The sequence below is a fragment of the Rhizopus delemar genome, genomic scaffold (assembly GCF_000149305.1).
Source record: "Rhizopus delemar RA 99-880 supercont3.15 genomic scaffold, whole genome shotgun sequence".
NCBI classification, from domain to species: domain Eukaryota; kingdom Fungi; phylum Mucoromycota; class Mucoromycetes; order Mucorales; family Rhizopodaceae; genus Rhizopus; species Rhizopus delemar.
Genome location: NW_027137841.1, coordinates 196,486 through 212,041, shown reverse-complemented (window position 1 = coordinate 212,041; position 15,556 = coordinate 196,486). Strand labels below are relative to the sequence as shown.

The following is a 15,556-nucleotide window of genomic DNA, read 5'->3' as shown; positions in this document are numbered from 1 at the left end:
TCCGACATACTTGCAAATAAATTATTACGTTTAATATACTTGGACAGTTTCAATTTTCGATACAAGGGGATGCATCGCCAAGTGATTGGTTGTAATTTTAGTATAGTGTCTTTGTAACAATTCAATCTCCAATGTATTCTTCAACATTTGATAGACCCAAAGATCGAGAATTTACGAGTATTTTCAGCATTTTGTACTTTTTTTGTTATTATCTAATGCCTTTTGATTACCTTTGCCTTTGTTTGTTGTTCCTTTCTAAAAAAAAAGATTGACGATAATCTAATGACAGAGGATTAAGTTCATCAATGATGCTGTCAATACCCATCATAAACCATCCTTGGTTGTTCGATATACAAATTAAAAATCATCTGTGCTCGTCGTTCTCGTTCGCGAAACTATCCATTTAAAGCCGCAAAATCCATGTATTCAACAAACGGCTAAAGCGAATAAAAGAAGGGCCTCCAAAAGTATTGTAACTTGTTAGTACTTGGGATTTGGTTTGTATTAAAGTGATGTAGATTTGCTTAGTTTGAGTTTTGAAGCCTTGAATGACTTGAGTTTGGTTAACTTGATTGAACGTTTAATAATTCTTTTGATGGAGTAATTTTGGCTTTGAGTAGTGACCACCAGATCTTTATAGATCAATAAGGTTAAGCGTGGGATTGTTTGATAAAAGATAAAATAAAAGAGATCTTTCTTGATTCGTGATAACTCGAGCATCAGATCAGTAAGAATAAGTAAAAATAAAAAGAAAAGATTGCTTTATAAAATATTCATCTTATTTATGTAAACAAAGGCGTGGCTTATTGTTTATGTTGCTTGCAATTTATGTCAACCGACAACAGTGTCGTTAAACATCAAAGCTTATTTCTGTGATCAGCATTGCTCTTCAGATCCAAAATTTCATCATTTGTGCTACAATATTCTTATTTTTTGCTTTGTTTTATAAAGTCAATGGTTTTCACATTTTCGTAGGAAGGAAAAGAAGTTAGGTGTTGCATGTTGAGAACCATTAAAAAAAAAGAGGGCCTCTTTTACGAAATGCACATGCTTTTTGAATTTGGGTTTGACAAGACTCTAAACGGTTTCCATCCCCAAGTTTTTTAAATAATTAAAAAAGGGTTCATTTACATCAACTCTATCTTTTTTTAAATTAAAAAAAAAATCAATACAGTTAAAAATGACGGGCCGATTTTAAAAAATTTCATGCAAATCAACTTTCCATCAAATGATGATAAACAGCCTTTTCTTTAAAGAGAACCTAAAGACAACAAGTAAAACCACCCCGACCAGGTAACATATACCCGTAAAGTATTTATAACTCTCAAATGGGCCTAATCCCTTCACTGAGGATTCTATCGTGCCAGCCAGATTCGGACCCAACATCGAGATGACAGTGATCACGAGAAAAACCGATATGCCTGTTTCAAATTTTTCATACCCTGTTACGAGCATGAGAATCGCAGGTGCTTTGCAATGGTCAGTAAGCAACTCGGATCGATCTCTTGTGACTTACTGAGTGTGATAAAGGCGCCACCAAAGAACCCATAGATGATCGAGAACGCAAGGAGTGTTTCAAAATTGGTTGCAAATGTCCACAGCAGCAGGCACGACAGTCCAGATAATGTGCAATACAATATGACCACATTGACATGTCCAATGTAGTCAGCCAGCAGTCTACAGGAATAAAAAGACGTATGAATAGAAAGCTACATCATCCTGCATCCCTTGCTTTCTTCATACCCTGAAAGAGCTCTTCCGATCGCATTCAATCCTGAGCCGACAGACAGGATCAGGGCACCTTGATAGGACGATAATCCAAGATGGGTTGCATAGGCTTAAGAAAGCAAATGGGTCTTACAGAATGTGTAGAAAGAAGGCAGCGACTTACATGGAAGGAAATAAGCGGGCGTATTATAACCTGCCTCAAGCAAGATGTCGGTGATACACCAAAGAAGATAGCGCCAATCTTTAGCCACACTGAAATCAAATGTTTCCTTGAGTGGTGGCACCTTGATGGCATGCTTGGATTTTGTGTCTTTCTTGATACCTAAAAGACAGCAAGCGAGTAATCCGATGACGAGACAGATCAAGCTCATGATACGGTAACACCTGAATTGTCTGATCAGTACCCCCTATCGAGAACGGATCCCAATGTCACTTTTTACCAGTTTGCTCCAAATCTTGAATTCAAAGGATCCATGACGAACGGAAAGACGAGCCCGCCGATACTAATGCCGCTGAAGGTCAGGCCTAGAGCGATGCCTCGATGCTTTGAAAAATATTGAGGAACGATACTGAGGGCAATCTATGTCAAAAGAGAGGGGGAAATCGTCAGTAGATGTCATGACCACAGGCTTGTGTTCCTGCTGCCTACATAAAACATGATGGACACACCCGTTCCATAAACAACACCATGTGTCAAATAAAGATGCCAAACCTTTAAAGAAGTCTGTGAGTCATCTGATGATCGACTGGGTCCCTGTTACCTCTGTGCTAAAACTTGCCAGCAGTAAACCTAAACTGGAAATCACGACAGAGACCAGCAAGGTGTTTCTTGATCCGAGTGTGCTCAAGATCAATTGAGACAAGGGACTGAGGACGTTGATCAAGATGTTGTAGATCGTTTGCGCAAAACTAAGTTGTAATGACAGATGGGTTGGATCACTTCCAAATTGATGTTGTTCATAATAATTTTGCATAATACCTAAAAGTGGTCCATACGGGATTTAAATGTGGATGGTTTTTAAATGGACCTTTGGATTGGACTTACCCCTAAAAAGATACATGTTAGTCAGGACCGTCATGTTCAACACAATAGGTCTCTTTACCATGATTGACCAGTGGCAAGACCTACTGTAAGGATCAGAAAGGTGCTCAAGACGACAAGCCATGGATAGATGTCTTTCTCTTCTTCTTTGACTGTTTCCATGTCAAAGGACTCCAATCCCTCTTTTTCTCCATTCACACTGTCATTTGGGTCATCTAAACGTTTTAAAGGAAGCACTCAGGTTCTATCGATGGACACTTTCAAGCTTCCTCTTACCCCTTTTGGATCTTGCTGAATCCATGGTGGTACTGGTGGATGATAACGCTGATAAACATAATGTACAGGTGGACGTTAGATCATTTCCTTTTAAATGAAGACACTTTTTCATTTCCATGGTTTAAAAGTATTGAAAAAAGAAAAAGAAACATCGCTTCCTCTTCAGAACAGGGTGGTTTAGTTTCAAGATTAGGCCGGTCAGTGGAGTCGATGCATAAAAATGACTCGACAGTTACCGAACACTAGTTTGTATAAAATGATTTTCTTTTGTTTTGAATTAGTCATTCAATTACGAAAAAAAAAAAAAAATGCCTTTAGCTCGTCATCCAACAAAACATCCTACCTGGCTGTATTCAAAGAAGAAAGAAAAAATACTCTTTTTGATAGCAGACAAAGGTGAGTGTATTTTATTTTCATACATCATTCGCCCCATGTTTCTTCAAACATGCCTCTGTTGAATTCAAAACTCCCAAATGTTTTTTTTTTGTCAGGCAAAAATACGTGGATGATGAATAAAATGATTTCAATGTCATATTAGACCATGATCATCACCATTCCATCTCAAAATGTAAACAATTGACTATGGTGCCTTCTATACATGTTATTTATGTACTTGATTACGATTCTGATGATGATAGTTTTGCTGCTTTCTTGATCCATCAGCCAAAGCCTTTTTTAAAATGCGGTTCAAAAGACGAGCGTGGTTCTCTTGCGTTCTACCTTGTATTTTCTTTCTATTCATTTGATTCTAGAAGCAATCAAGTCTAAAAGTCTACATACCCAATAGCATAGTCTGATTCATAAAGTAGTGTCTCTTTTTTTTTTTTTTTCTTATTTCAAAATAGGGTGGCTCTTGATATCAATTTATTTATAATCTCCATTGAACTCATTTGGGTTTTCCCCTCTCTATTTTTAAATCTTCAAATTCCGCAAATGTTTTTCACCTTTTTCTCTCTTCCCCTTTTTGCGGTTCAAGAACTACGATGCCTTCGACAAGACAGTTTAAGAAGACGGCAAGGAAAGAACAGACGGGGTCCTCTGGCATCGTCGTACATACTTCCGAGCCTCTTTATGGAAAAAAACAACCCAAGGCGGATGAGTCTGAACAGGTATGTTTTTTTAAATCTTTATGTTCAACTTGTCTTATTAAAACACACAGCATGAGCACCATCTACCTCCGGTCGAAGCACTGGCAGTCAACAGCAGCAGTGCATATCAACCAGCTCCATCTGAACAAGACTACAGCAACGTGATCAACCATCATGACCACGATCACTCACACAGTCACCAATATACAGTGGGTCATCAAACCGAGGCTCATCAACACAATTACCATGAGCACAGCCCTCACCAAGAACATTCATTTCATGCTCCTCAAGAGCATGTTCATGCCGATGCTCATCATCACAGCCACGAACACGCTCATCATCACGACCATCATGCTCATGATCATCATGCTCACGACCACCATGCTCACGACCACCATGCTCACGACCACAGCGACCACACGCACCACCATCACCATTCATTCTCACCGGCCTATATCCCACCTCTTCCTTCTTGGGGACTGATCTTCTCCACACTGGTGCCTGAACAAAAGACGATATTCACCTGGTTCTTGATCCATCTCGGCATTGGCTTTTGGTTGTATTGCTTGGGAACGAGTAGAGAAAGTCTGGGTAAGTGAAAAGAAAGAGAGAGCGAAAGGGGACTGACGGGAATGCATTGGGTGGATATAGCGATCATAGGCTATGCGTATCTGATGGTCTTTGATGCCTTGGGTGTACTGAACACGTTTGTGTCCAGCGTGTTACGTACGCATCCAGCCTTTACGGTGTCGAACAGCAAGCGTCCCTATGGGTAAATGAGAGTGGGGGGGATGAAACGAGACGAGACTGATTGTTTGTAGTGCGCATCGTTATGAGATCGTGTTTGCACTCGGCACCACGATCTACCTTTTGTTTGCGACGATGAACAACACCAAGGAATCACTGGAACACTTTTTGTTGCAAGATCAACATCATCCAGGCGAATCACATCATGCAGAAGAGTAAGTGACCGACCCGAAAGACAGAGGAATCCAACCGTTCTCTTTTTAGGCCGCACACGTTCAGCTTTGGCTTGTTCTTCTTGATGGGTGCCGGGATCTCGGCGAGTTGTCTGTCGAGCATGAGCTTGAGAAACCATGAGAGCTTTGTGCGCTGTAAGTGAAGGGAAAGTGAGGGGGGGGGGAAAGGTACTAAGGCGTGTTGTGATAGATCTCCGCAAGCGACCGACCACGGTCCAAGGCTTCACCTACAACGTGATCAACCGCGCCCGAGCGAGCCCTCTGAACGCCCTGTCGTCCAACATCTATTCTCTCTCGATCGTGCTCTCCGGGACCGTGATCCTCCTGAGTTACCTGATCGGTGTCTTGACCCCCTGGATGGACAAGGTCTTGGCCTTATCCGAATCCTGCGTCATGTTCTACCTCGGCTACCCCACCGCCAGTGCCCTCATCAAGGTCTTGCTCCAGACCACCCCTCAGTCGATCCAGAACGGCGTCGAAAATCGTCTGCGGGAGATTCAGCAGCAAGAGACCCAGATCCTGTCTGTGGACCGGATTCACTTTTGGCAGACGACCTATGGTAAATGCGTCGGCACGATCGAGATCCGTGTGCGACCCGAGGCGGATGACCAGGCCCTCTTGACACGCGTCTATCAAAAGTTGGAAGGGTTGACGAATAGCATGGCAGACAACCATCAAAGTGAATTGACAGTCAGTGTTGTAAAGTATTAAAGAATAAAAAATGTTTTTTCTCGGTGGACATCATCCCTCGGTGCCACTGACCATCCAACTTTATGTTTTTCTAAAAGACAACCGTGACAAAAAAAAAAAGTCACTCAAGAAAAGATCGATGGACGTGATGAGAGGTAGAAGAAAAGGCAGTGTGTGTGTGTGTGTTTGAGACAAAAGGGGAGGATGGGTGAAGTGGAAGAAATGGTTTTTATATAAAAAGATGTTAAGCAGAAGCAGCCGCATGAGAAGCCAATTTTTCATTTTGAATCTTTTTGGCTTCATAGTGCACGGCAGCAATCTGAGCCAGGGTCTGATGGGCAAGATCATGTACTTTTTGTCCGGTGGGGGAATGAAGGGCGGCCTGAGCGGTGGTGTGAGCGGTCTGTGTGGCCTGGTGTACCTTTTCTTGAATTTTGAATTTACTGTCGATTTCGACCGCCTTGTCCCAAATACGGTATTTTTCATCCATCTGCTTCACATTGGACGTCAGGGCCGAGAGATAGCCTCCGAGACGGGTGGAAAGATGGTATTTGGAATCGTATTCGAGTCCTTTGGCCACCACTTGATCTTGAAGGATGTAACCGTTCGCCAAGATCTCTGCCACAATACGACTCTTGGGTTTCGACTCCTGGCTCTTTTCCTCTGTCCCATTCGATTCTTCCTTGGGTACGCTACTTTCGAAATAATGGCTGACGGTGATGTGAGATTGATCGATCAAGGCTAGTGGACACGGTCAGTCAGGATCCTCCCCTCCCAATGAATTTTTGTAAGGGAGTGCTTACCGTTACTGAGAAGTGTCGCTGTCTTTGCAGCCGATTCCCGTTCAAAATGAATCAGGGCCACTTGATGTTGGTTGTCATCATCCCTAAACATCCATCCTCATCAGTCATCCTCTTTAGTTTTTTTTTTTTTTTTTTTTTCCCCACTTGCCTTGTCAATTCAAATTCAGAAACCTTGCCACAAAATAAAAAGAATTCTCGAACTAAACAATAGGTCAGCAAGTGAAAGTGTAAGGATTTGTGTACCTGTCTTTTCAGAGGATTCAATAGAAATATTCTTTACGAGCACATAAGAAGCAGAAGGTATTTCAGGAATCTAAAACTCGGGTGGTGAGTGAAAAAGAAAAGAGAGAGAAAGGAATGATTACAGTGATTTGTTTCCAAACAGGCATTTTTGATTTATTGTTTTTAAAAAATAAGAAGAAAAACAAAAAGATTAAATAGTCCCTTTAAAGACATGTGATGGATTGTCTGTGCGGTTGACATGTGATGATGAGGATGACATGTGAATATTTTTATTTCTTTTGTTTTTTCAAAAGAGGTAAACCGACATCTTCACCCAAAATATCCTTAAACATTTCACGTTTTCTTTCTGCACCCTTTTCTCTTTCTATCCAATCATCTCTCTTTCTCTTAAATTGATCGATTCGACAAGTCCAAAGGATACCTTTGCCAATATAATGACTACTTAAATCATGTTCACTCTTTACCAATTCATTCGCAATCTTTTCCTTCATTTCGATATCTGCCACCAACCAACATTTTTCTAAAATGTGACTACCGAATTTATCCTTGGCTAATGCAGTGTATTTGAACAGTAAATCACGCAAGATTTTCTTCTTCATCTTTGGATTGATTTCGTTGGATATCAAAATAGCTTCAAATGCTCTCGAACCAGCAGGAGAGAAACACCAAGGATAGATGACCTCAGGTCTTTGTGATAAGAAACTGTTGATTAAAATAGAATTTGCATCTGATTTCATCTTGGCAATGCCTTGTACAATCAGTGAACCTTGTAAGTGAAATCGATATAAATCACGCTTTTCATGATCCGAAGCTTCATTCCACTCTTCCACTTTCCAAAGACGCATACAACAATTCACAAACTCTTTACGATCACTGTCCTCTGGCATATGTAAAGCACATGCTAATCTTTCTACAATTTCCTTTTGTGATGTTTCGTATCTCACGGATGATTCTACCAAGCTTCGAATCACACCATACTTTCCTTTGTCTAATATAAAATGAGTTTAAATTTCTTTTTTTTTTTTTAAAACAACAACTCACTCAACAATCTTTCAAAGGATTCTCCCAATTCTTTGACCATCTCAGCCAATTGTTTTGATTTCCTGACATTCGAAATCATGTTTTGAATCACAAAATTAGCAATGGGATGCATACTGAATTTCTCAAGCTTTGTTTTCACATAACTCTTGTATAACTTTCTATAAATAGCATCTGGTGCACACTTTACAATCACTTCAAGCAAATGAGAACCCACTGGATCACGAATCAGTGTCTCAAACCATGCGTCCCTATCCTTGCTTTCTTCCTTTGAATCAATGTCTGTCACTATTCCCCACAGAATACGATCAATCAACACATTCTTTGCCTTTTGTCCTTCCTTGTCATCCTCTTGCATTTCCAACAAGAGCTATTTATGTTCATCAATCACCTCATCCTCTCTTTCTTTTCTTCTTACTTACTTGAAGTACTGGATTAGCCACTTTATGAACCGACAGTGTACGCACTTCGGTCTCTGACATGTTGATGGCTAATTCTCTTGTTAAGGTTCTAAACATTTCCTTGAATGAATCAGGTACTTTTCTTGTGGACGATGTACGATGTGTGGACTAGACAATAAGATGAGCTTCTTGTTGATTTTCAATTGATTTACCTTTGTGAATGTATCATTGTTCTCCTTCTTGTATTGCACCGATTTCTTACTTCTCAACTTTCCTTTTGTATCGCCAGATTCATCAATTCTCTTTCCTGCCAATAAAAACAACAAGATACGAATGTCATGAGAAGCAAACTGTTGAGAAATCAATCCACCCACATGGGGCTTAATGTCTTCACATAGTCCCAACACTAATTCTTCCATCGATGCCATCCCTTCCTTGACTTCAAAGCTTCCTTCTACTTCATTTTCAACCACATCGGCTGTCAACGTCAGCAACGTCTGACAGACATGAGAAGCGAATCGGTGGGCAAACAATTCAACCGTATTGCCTCGAATCTTGTTCATAAACACACAAAGTTGAAAAGCGTCGGATACTTTTAATAACTTTTCTAAAATCAGTGAACAAGAGTAATTGGTCGCCAAACGAAACTCGTTGCCATCCACTTCACTATACACATTGTCCACAAACAATCGAAGATCTATCAACAAAAAACATTAGATCTCTTATTCCTTTTTCACTTGATCCTATTACCTTCTGCTGTTTCAAATGGAGGATCGTCCAGGGTTTGTTCCACATTCTTGAAATAGCCCAACATCTCTTCGTCTAATTCACCAAAGTGAGCCGCCTGAAAGTGTTGATCTCTTGTTTCTTGGGGTTGTTGTTGCTGTTCAAGTTGTTCAATGTCTTCCATCGGTTGAACATCCTCCTCTTTCTTTCCTCCCTTCTTTCCTCTCTTCTTGTTTGGTCTTGCTTTTCTTTCCGTACGAGGCATCTCACTTGTCAAAAAAAAAATTAAAAAAAAAAAAATGACAAAAAAAATAAGCAGTGGCATGGACTGCTTTTTTCTGAGGAACCTGCCAAACTCCTCTTCAAACTCATCACGAATGCTTATAAAACAGGGTGGATGGAGACGAGGATGACCCGGATCGACTTGTACCGCGTTCCCTTTGTTGTTCTTTCAGCACTCAATCTTTCAGGTTTTCTTGATGCAACCCATTGCTATCGGGGTTCAAAGGGATGGCTTCTGTCGAAAGCAGAAAGAAAAGCCAGCGTGGCGATGAAAGATAAAGAGACGCCTTTCAGCAGAGAGACACACCCATCCAACGACTTGTTCACCCATCTCAAATCAATCCAGGCCGGAACGACAACGCATCCCCACTGAGTTTTAGCCACTTGCCATATCCTCTTCAGCGACCCACAGCCCACTTCCATCACCCTTTCGTGGGTCGTCCATGGCAGTGTTGTCTTTATCTGGCTTGGTCTTACCATGCCACTGTGAAGCGGAAGGGATAAGATGCAGAAATAATGCAGTTGGATTGAATCATCAAATGACCCTTTGATGACATTGAAAGATAAAATAAGGGACACTGTGGAACAGTGGTATCATGATGACTCTGCTGAGTCTGATTCCATCTTTTTTTGTGGAGAGGATCTTGCCTCCCCCCTTTTTTTGATTGTGAAACAACCAAAAAAGTCTGTGATGGTCATAAGTAAAAAAAACTCCATGCGTTCCTATTCAACAAATGGATTCGTTTGAATCCTCATCTGAACAACCCGAACAAGAAGAGAAAACAATTGATTTTGTTCATCCCCCAAGAACAATTAACACAACTTGCAGATGAATTCAACCTTCGTTCTTCACCCACCTCTGAGCCCGCTTCACAACATACCTTTTCAGTCCACCAAGATCTTTTATAAACAATCCTGCCCAAAATGAATGACCCCCCTCTTTTCATGTCTTTAAGCCAGAAAGAAGGAAAAAAAAGAGAGAAAGGGGGCATTCAGGATTGAAACAGATCCCTACCGAGCAAACCATCCCTCCAGGACGTGAGCCATCCCCCACCCTTTCGTGTAGGAACGTCTTTTGCAGCTCAGAGAACACAGCCTCCAACCCGTCGTCTGTTTTCACCACCAAGCCGACAACGCCCACAGCCCTCCCAACGACGCCGATCAAGACCGCGCTGTGGACAGCCGAGGAGGACGTCCGTCGGCCGGGACGCCCAACCGTGCAGAGAACGAGTTCAGCAACAGACTGAGACCGTACGGATGCCATGCTGGCTTCTCGTCTGGACTCTTTCACCCCCCCCCCCATGAAAACATCCCATCGCCCCTCTGGACAGGATCGATCCATTTCAAATCAACCAGAACCCTTTATCAATAGGGCCTCTCTCTCTCTCTCTCTCTCTCTCTCTCTTTCTTATTGGTCATGGCATTCTATCGGATTATAATACATACTTGTTACTATTCACTGGTAAAGTTATTTTTTTTTTAAAAAAAAAAAAACATGGCCTTGTTTGTACATGACCTTGCGTTTTATTGAATACTTCAACCAGGGTATCGATGCGCATGTTTATACAACAACCGAAATATCATAAAACAAACACACATTCGTCGACGCACCTTCCCAGCCTCTGTTGCCAGAGGAGGTAATCATGTATTGACAAGTGGGATCAATAGAGATTTGAGAGATCACGCCGCCGTGATGACCAGGCAAGATGCTGAATGGAATGGTCGTATTGCTCTTTTTGAGGCCTTCATCGAATCCGATGGTAAATGCAGAATCCACCGAGGTATCCCACAAACGGATGTTATCGTTCGAAGCACTAGACTCAGATTAGCATGGCGAGTATCAGACACAAAGGCCTTACCAAACAATCTGTTTTCCATTCGGCATACTTGTCACACAAGAAACAGGTCCAGAATTCGAAGGCATCCGAAAGCCTCGGATCCACTTTTGAGAAGCCTGATCGTATTCATCCACGATCCCATTCCTTCTGCCCACATAAATCTTTTTGCCGTCCGCACTCCAGCAAGCCTAGGGAAGCGTGAGCAAACGTGCAGAACAGGACAGAGTCCCTTACCGAGAGACACCAAGGAGGTGAATGAGCCGACAAGGGCAGTTTCCGAGGCTCCCTTTCTCTTTTATCCCAAAGGAGGCATTGGCCATCGACGCTGGTCGTCAGCAGGCTGTTGGGGTCCTTTGTGTCCCAGCCGTCCAAGGGTTGGTATTCAGCCGAAGAGAGCTGTGAGTTGTGAGACTCATAGGAACGAACGACCGAACCCGTCTGGAGATCCCACTCGAGCACGGATCGATCCCAAGAGCCACTCAGGGCTCCCTTTTCATCCGGCGTGATCTTGAGGACCGAGATGGGTCCTGTTTGCTTTCGGAGCACATGATGACATCGTCCTTCATCGTGTCTGACCGTCACCAGATTGATCGACCCGTTCTCACATCCCTGCAGTGCCCAGAGTGCCTCTGAGTGAAGGGCGAGACTGTAGATGGCAGACAGTTTGTGTTCTCCTGGTACGTCCTCTAGAACGCATTCAACGTCACCTCCTCTTTTTCATTTTTTTCTCTCTTTACCTGATTGTTCTTCATTTTCCCACCAGGAACTCAATACGCCAGACTAGAGAGGGGAAACAAGTTAGTCTCACTGTCAGTACACGTTGTTTATTTTACATAAATAACAGAATCCACATGTTGGTGTCTTAGTGCCTGCGCTAAGGATGTCTTTCCGTTCATGGAAGTAAAAAAATCCCATTTTCGAATGTAGCCATCTTCACAACCGGTCAAAACCCAACGATAACAACGCGTGGTGGCTACACTAAAGACAGGATAGGGATGGATAGCTGCGACCTAAACGTCTTTAGTTTCTATTCTTGTTGGCATTCCTACTCACATAAGGCACACAGTCATACGATGAACAGGTCAGTCGTTGAGGATGGATGTTTAAATCGACCTGTCTTGTGTCGGTGTCACTGAGCTGGCGTGGTGGTGACGCAGGTGAATTGCGAGTGGAAGGAAGAGGATCTTGCGGGTCAAAAGGTTAGAAAGAGACACTTTAAGGGGAATGCTCTACCTTCAATGTCCATTGTCTCACCGCCATCGTCCGTGATGGTTTCTATTTGAGAAGTCGTGTCGTCATTCAAATCGATATCTTCATCTTCAGACGACATTTAATCAATACCAAAAAAAAAGGGGGGGAAAAGAACCTGAGGACGTTTGCATATGAAAAAGTGGCTTATTGTAATCCCCGCAGAGTTTGTCAATCTGAAACATTGAACTGAAACAGAAAATCGGTTTGATGTTCTTGATTTGTCAATTAAAAAAAAGAAAAAGGGGGGAGGTGAAATGTTTATGTAAAGAGTTTAAGGGGTAAAAACTTGCACTACAAACCCCCTTTTTTATACTAAAGAATGACCATCAGCAGGTGTGTTAAAAGAACCATTTGTATGTAAGATATCTGTTTATCTTCTCTCTCTCTCTTTCTCTTCCTACACATTCACACCCCTTTTTTCCGTATGTGGATTTAAAAAGAAAGAGAAAGAGCTGGATGTTATTTATTTCTCTTTTTTTCTCCTTTTTCCTTTTTTTTTCTTCTTTTTTTTCTTCTCATATTTTATAAAAGATGACTACTTGTGTTGTTCTTGGGCATTTTACATATTTAAGTCCATTCTGTATTTATTCAACCTCTGCTTCATTGACTTATTTCTGTTTAGAAGAAATGAATGTCTTGATTTTTAATAATCAATTAAATACAAAAGCATTTTATTTAAAACAACTATTCAAGGCAAATCCACATCACTTTTTAAAAAATAGCGATGGTCGCACGTTTGTGATGACACGTAGTGTGATACACATAGCACGTTCTTTCAATTGCTTTTATCTCGCTGAGCTTTGTAAGCTGACTGTGGACGAAATCTTGGCGCATGTAGCAGATCCACTGCTGAAATGCATTGATTATGATCAGTGGCATATGGTGACTCCATATCAATTGGACCCTTGTCCTGATCTGGATCTTGAGCGACTCACTGGAACCGAATGCCTTTTCAATTCTTCCACAGCAAGAACCGTGGTAGCAGCAAAAGAAAAGGAATACATGAAACCCAACAGACGAATGTAAACAGGAACATCCTATCCTATTCATACTCATGCTTCTCTTATAGGTCAATAGAAGAACAAGGAAAGAAACAATATAGACCTATCACAACCACCACCATTCAATTATCTACTATTTTACATCAGTGGCTATCTACTGACTTTAGTCAATATCCATCTAATTCCATCATGTTTCAAACACTAAAATCTGTAAAAAAAATGAAATTACAACAACAAGCTATTATTGAAACACGCCAACGTCAAGCTGCTTTCACTAAAATCACATTCCCACCAAGTCCACCAGAAACTAAAAAAAGAAAAGGGGCCTATTTACAAAAACCGAAATTGAAGCGAGTCTTGCCTCCAGTACAGGACCACAACCTTCATTTATTAGCCAATCAAGCCATCAGAGGTTTGCCTGATTCGACTTTTCTATTACAACCTATTCATACCGACAAAAACCAATCCCTACGCCTACCTTCCATTCAATCCATGTTATCCATCGGAAGAAATATGGATCCTTCTTGTGCATAACATTTTTAGAGGGACGTTTCTTATTTGCTGTAAATAGAAAATCGCTTACAAAATAAACTAGGATTGTTATTCTTTTGCATTTATTTTGTCAACACACTCCTTAAACGTTTTTTATTTATCAAACACAACTTAAAACCAACTTGATTCTTCTTCCACAGTTGTATTTCCATATTCATCCGTTTCAGTAACTAAATAAACAATAAATAAAAAACACACACTTCTTCTTTACTCTACTCACTCGTCGTTTCATCATGAAACCAACCATCCTTCTTTTCTATCACCGTCGTATCTCCATATTGATCTATTCGTGATTTTTTTTAGACTTTTTTTTTTTTTTTATCAACAGCGCATCCTCTACCTGTGGTCACAATGGTTTGTTTATCACTCCCAAACCATCCACCGTCTTCATTAATGATCGTTGTCGATCCACCTCCATTATCATAGCCGCCACCACCACCATAGCCACCGCCATAGCCACCTCCTCCTTCATACCCACCATAGCTCGCAGGTGGCGGCTGTGCTGCTTCTCCTAGAGGACGATGAATACACAGACTGGGTTACACATGTTTACTTACGATAACGATCTTCACGTTCTTCCTCCTCCAGTCGCTCGATACGGTCATTCTGTTTTTCTTCATGATTGATCACTTCCGAGATACCAAAGCCGACCAGACCGGCAGCCGCAGCCGCACCGGCGATTTTCATACCGGTCGACATGCCAGGTTTCTTTTGAGCGGGACTACCATAACTTTGAGGAGAGGGGTACCCTTGGGCTTGGGGTGCATAAGGGGATGATGCGGCGGGAGGAGCACCATAGGGTGGATAGCCAGCTTGTTGTTGTGCTGGTGGTTGTTGTTGTCTTTGCTGAGGAGAATAGCCAGCCTGTTGAGGTGGGGGAGGATAGGGGGATGACTGTTGAGGATAGCCAGCCGGTTGCTGAGGTGGGTATCCGGGTTGTTGCTGGGGAGAATAGTTTTGTTGCTGAGGTGGAGGAGGATAAGCGGCTTGTTGAGGTGGGGGAGGGTAGGGGGATGACTGTTGAGGATAACCAGCAGGTTGTTGTGGAGGGTAACCAGCAGGTTGCTGAGCAGGATAGCTACCTGGCTGTTGGGGAGGGTATCCGGGCTGTTGGGGAGGGTATCCGGGCTGTTGGGAAGGATATCCACCATAGGGTTGCTGTGGTGGTTGAGATGGGTAACCACCATATTGACCAGGAGGAGGAGGAGGAGGAGGAGGCTGATAACCACGGTTAGACTTGCGAGGATCCTCCCAAGTCGTGGTTTGAGTAGAATGGTCAATGAAATAACTTGTCATCTCATTAATAACATACGCGTCTATCCACTTTTAATACTTACTATTGACCATTAGGTGCTTGACGGGCTTCCCATCCGGGTGGTAAAGGTTCAGACATTTTTTAAGAGTAAAGAAAAGAAATAAAAAAGAAATAAGAAAAAAAAAATAGCTCATTTTGTATATATTTATTTCTTCCTCCGTCTTACCCAATAAGTTTTTCCGTAAATTTTTTTTTTATTGGTTATATCACGTTTCTTTTATACAAATATTACATATAAACTTGTTTCTCTTAGATAGAATCCATACGTTGAGGCTTAAGTTGTTCTGATAGATTAGTTAAAG

General features: G+C 41.7%; 7 protein-coding genes across 7 annotated transcripts; 2 read left to right on the top strand and 5 right to left on the bottom strand.

Annotated features, from left to right (window-relative positions):
• Positions 1-1,480: 1,480 nt before the first annotated feature.
• RO3G_14889 (uncharacterized protein) lies at positions 1,481-3,071 on the bottom strand (the record flags this gene model as incomplete). The annotated part of the gene is made up of 6 exons (XM_067669473.1): positions 1,481-1,677; positions 1,862-2,112; positions 2,169-2,308; positions 2,490-2,637; positions 2,832-2,985; positions 3,047-3,071. 6 exons carry the CDS (start codon positions 3,069-3,071, stop codon positions 1,481-1,483), a joined length of 915 nt encoding a protein of 304 aa, XP_067525574.1.
• A 958-nt stretch (positions 3,072-4,029) lies between these two features.
• RO3G_14888 (uncharacterized protein) lies at positions 4,030-5,825 on the top strand (the record flags this gene model as incomplete). The annotated part of the gene is made up of 6 exons (XM_067669472.1): positions 4,030-4,155; positions 4,206-4,725; positions 4,795-4,906; positions 4,956-5,096; positions 5,146-5,249; positions 5,305-5,825. The coding sequence occupies 6 exons, from the start codon at positions 4,030-4,032 to the stop codon at positions 5,823-5,825; spliced, it is 1,524 nt and encodes a 507-aa protein (XP_067525573.1).
• A 223-nt stretch (positions 5,826-6,048) lies between these two features.
• Positions 6,049-6,698, bottom strand: RO3G_14887 (uncharacterized protein; the record flags this gene model as incomplete). The annotated part of the gene is made up of 2 exons (XM_067669471.1): positions 6,049-6,545; positions 6,608-6,698. 2 exons carry the CDS (start codon positions 6,696-6,698, stop codon positions 6,049-6,051), a joined length of 588 nt encoding a protein of 195 aa, XP_067525572.1.
• A 421-nt stretch (positions 6,699-7,119) lies between these two features.
• On the bottom strand, positions 7,120-9,280 carry RO3G_14886 (uncharacterized protein; the record flags this gene model as incomplete). Its single annotated transcript, XM_067669470.1, has 5 exons — positions 7,120-7,838; positions 7,892-8,258; positions 8,311-8,457; positions 8,502-8,986; positions 9,040-9,280. 5 exons carry the CDS (start codon positions 9,278-9,280, stop codon positions 7,120-7,122), a joined length of 1,959 nt encoding a protein of 652 aa, XP_067525571.1.
• A 1,578-nt stretch (positions 9,281-10,858) lies between these two features.
• On the bottom strand, positions 10,859-12,465 carry RO3G_14885 (uncharacterized protein; the record flags this gene model as incomplete). The annotated part of the gene is made up of 7 exons (XM_067669469.1): positions 10,859-11,111; positions 11,157-11,323; positions 11,370-11,821; positions 11,873-11,915; positions 11,969-12,145; positions 12,189-12,319; positions 12,369-12,465. The coding sequence occupies 7 exons, from the start codon at positions 12,463-12,465 to the stop codon at positions 10,859-10,861; spliced, it is 1,320 nt and encodes a 439-aa protein (XP_067525570.1).
• A 662-nt stretch (positions 12,466-13,127) lies between these two features.
• RO3G_14884 (uncharacterized protein) lies at positions 13,128-13,921 on the top strand (the record flags this gene model as incomplete). The annotated part of the gene is made up of 2 exons (XM_067669468.1): positions 13,128-13,408; positions 13,456-13,921. 2 exons carry the CDS (start codon positions 13,128-13,130, stop codon positions 13,919-13,921), a joined length of 747 nt encoding a protein of 248 aa, XP_067525569.1.
• A 129-nt stretch (positions 13,922-14,050) lies between these two features.
• On the bottom strand, positions 14,051-15,235 carry RO3G_14883 (uncharacterized protein; the record flags this gene model as incomplete). Its single annotated transcript, XM_067669467.1, has 3 exons — positions 14,051-14,109; positions 14,280-14,450; positions 14,497-15,235. 3 exons carry the CDS (start codon positions 15,233-15,235, stop codon positions 14,051-14,053), a joined length of 969 nt encoding a protein of 322 aa, XP_067525568.1.
• Between the last annotated feature and the right edge of the window lie 321 nt (positions 15,236-15,556).